The 1,587-nt window shown below is 44.9% G+C and overlaps 1 protein-coding gene across 1 annotated transcript in view; it reads left to right on the top strand.

Annotated features, from left to right (window-relative positions):
- The window catches only part of T265_15027 (hypothetical protein), a gene marked incomplete at both ends in the record, with an annotated part of 1,369 nt that extends 922 nt beyond the window's left edge, over positions 1 to 447 (top strand). The window contains one exon of the mRNA XM_009176280.1: positions 175 to 447. Within this exon, the coding sequence (XP_009174544.1) occupies positions 175 to 447 (273 nt within the window). The remainder of the gene's footprint in view (positions 1 to 174) is intronic.
- Between the last annotated feature and the right edge of the window lie 1,140 nt (positions 448 to 1,587).

The raw sequence follows: 1,587 nt of genomic DNA, 5'->3' as shown, positions 1-1,587 counted from the left end.
ATTAAAACATTTGTACTTGAAGGCGCTTATTGATATCCGGAAATGTAATACGCTGAGCAATTATGTGGGGGCAGATGGGTTATCACTTAGTGTTTAGGATGTTACTGAATCGTACCAGGGAGAGATAAATCCGTATAATGGGCTATATTTGCGCGTCGGACGACTTTAGCTAAGTGCGGACTGGGTGCGGAAATATCGGTACTGGGTACGGATTTTCCGCACCCGGGTGCAGAAGTGTGCGGATATTGTGAGGAAATTTCCGCACCCGGGTGCAGAAGCGTGCGGAAATTTCCGCATCCGGGTGCGGATATTGTGCGGAAACTTGTTTCATTTCCGCACTGGTTCCGCACCCGGGTGCAGAAATCTGCAGAAATTTCTGCACCGGTGCCAACTGGGCACAAGCTGCACCCAAACGTTTCCCTTCTGCTACGTTATATTCTGTCCAACTGAGTTTCCGTTACTCCAAAGTAGGCACGGAAAGCAACGCCCGTATTGGCAGCCGGCTATTCGGCATGATTCATGGTCAATCCATTTCAGCTTTCAATATTGAATGCATTCTTTGAGTGGAGTGCCATCTGTTTCACCAGAGACTGATTTCCAGATAATCTTATTGCGAATTTGCTGGTTAAAGCTTATTCCATCTACATTTCTATATCTCTATATTCTTCAATGATTTGAAGATGTCTCAGATCCTCTGCCTGAAGCAACCAAGTTTTACAGCCGTAAAACAGCACAGCTCGCACCGTAGATCGACCTACGCGTCCTTTGAGAACCAGCGATGTGCCTTTCGGTACCAGAGGTGGGGTAAATTTGGAAAAAACAATTGTCTTGCCGTCAGAGATAATGCTACTTCCGAAATACGTATAGCTTTACACAACATCAACTGCAGCTCTTTGAATACTTAAATGGATGTTTAAAAACTGTGCTCCGCACCATGCATGACTTTGCATTTTGTCGCAAATGGAGACACACAAGCAACAGTGACTGAACAAGGTCTCCTACGAAAGACGTTTCCGGCTAACACAACGCAGTCGGTACATTACAACCGAAACGGAGATGTGAAGCTCATGTAGAGATTGCCCTCAATTAAAAAGTGAAGAAAAGTATGCCGCCAGAAGGATCGTGTAAGATGAATGAAGTGTATCGAGATAGCTACTTTCATCAGATTTCAACAGTACGATAACTTTGGTAAATGAACACAGCGCAGTCGCAAACCGATGTGGCAGTACCGCTGCACAGGACACGAATGTTACTGCTATCGGAAAGGAAGATCACGATAATGCAAAACTGAGTTCAGATGGATGTAAGTATTTATGACTTACTGGAATGATGTTTTCACATTATGCATCCAAAATAACGTGTCACCTGTGGGTCTAGCATGGAATAAGGAAGTGATGTGTATCGTAATCGGGTACGATCAACGGATATACGCTACCTGAGAACGAGCGCACAACTCCCCAGCTATGACGCGAGCCCAACCACTACTAGCGCAGACAGAGTAGACCAGACCTTCAGAAGAGGGCTTTTACTGCCTCAACCAAAGGCGAATTACAGTAGGAGCAACGTCGTATACGTATATATATATAT

Source organism: Opisthorchis viverrini, assembly GCF_000715545.1.
Source record: "Opisthorchis viverrini unplaced genomic scaffold opera_v5_341, whole genome shotgun sequence".
Classification (NCBI taxonomy): domain Eukaryota; kingdom Metazoa; phylum Platyhelminthes; class Trematoda; order Opisthorchiida; family Opisthorchiidae; genus Opisthorchis; species Opisthorchis viverrini.
Note: the sequence above shows the minus strand (reverse complement) of the source record. Positions and strands in the feature narration are given on the sequence as shown.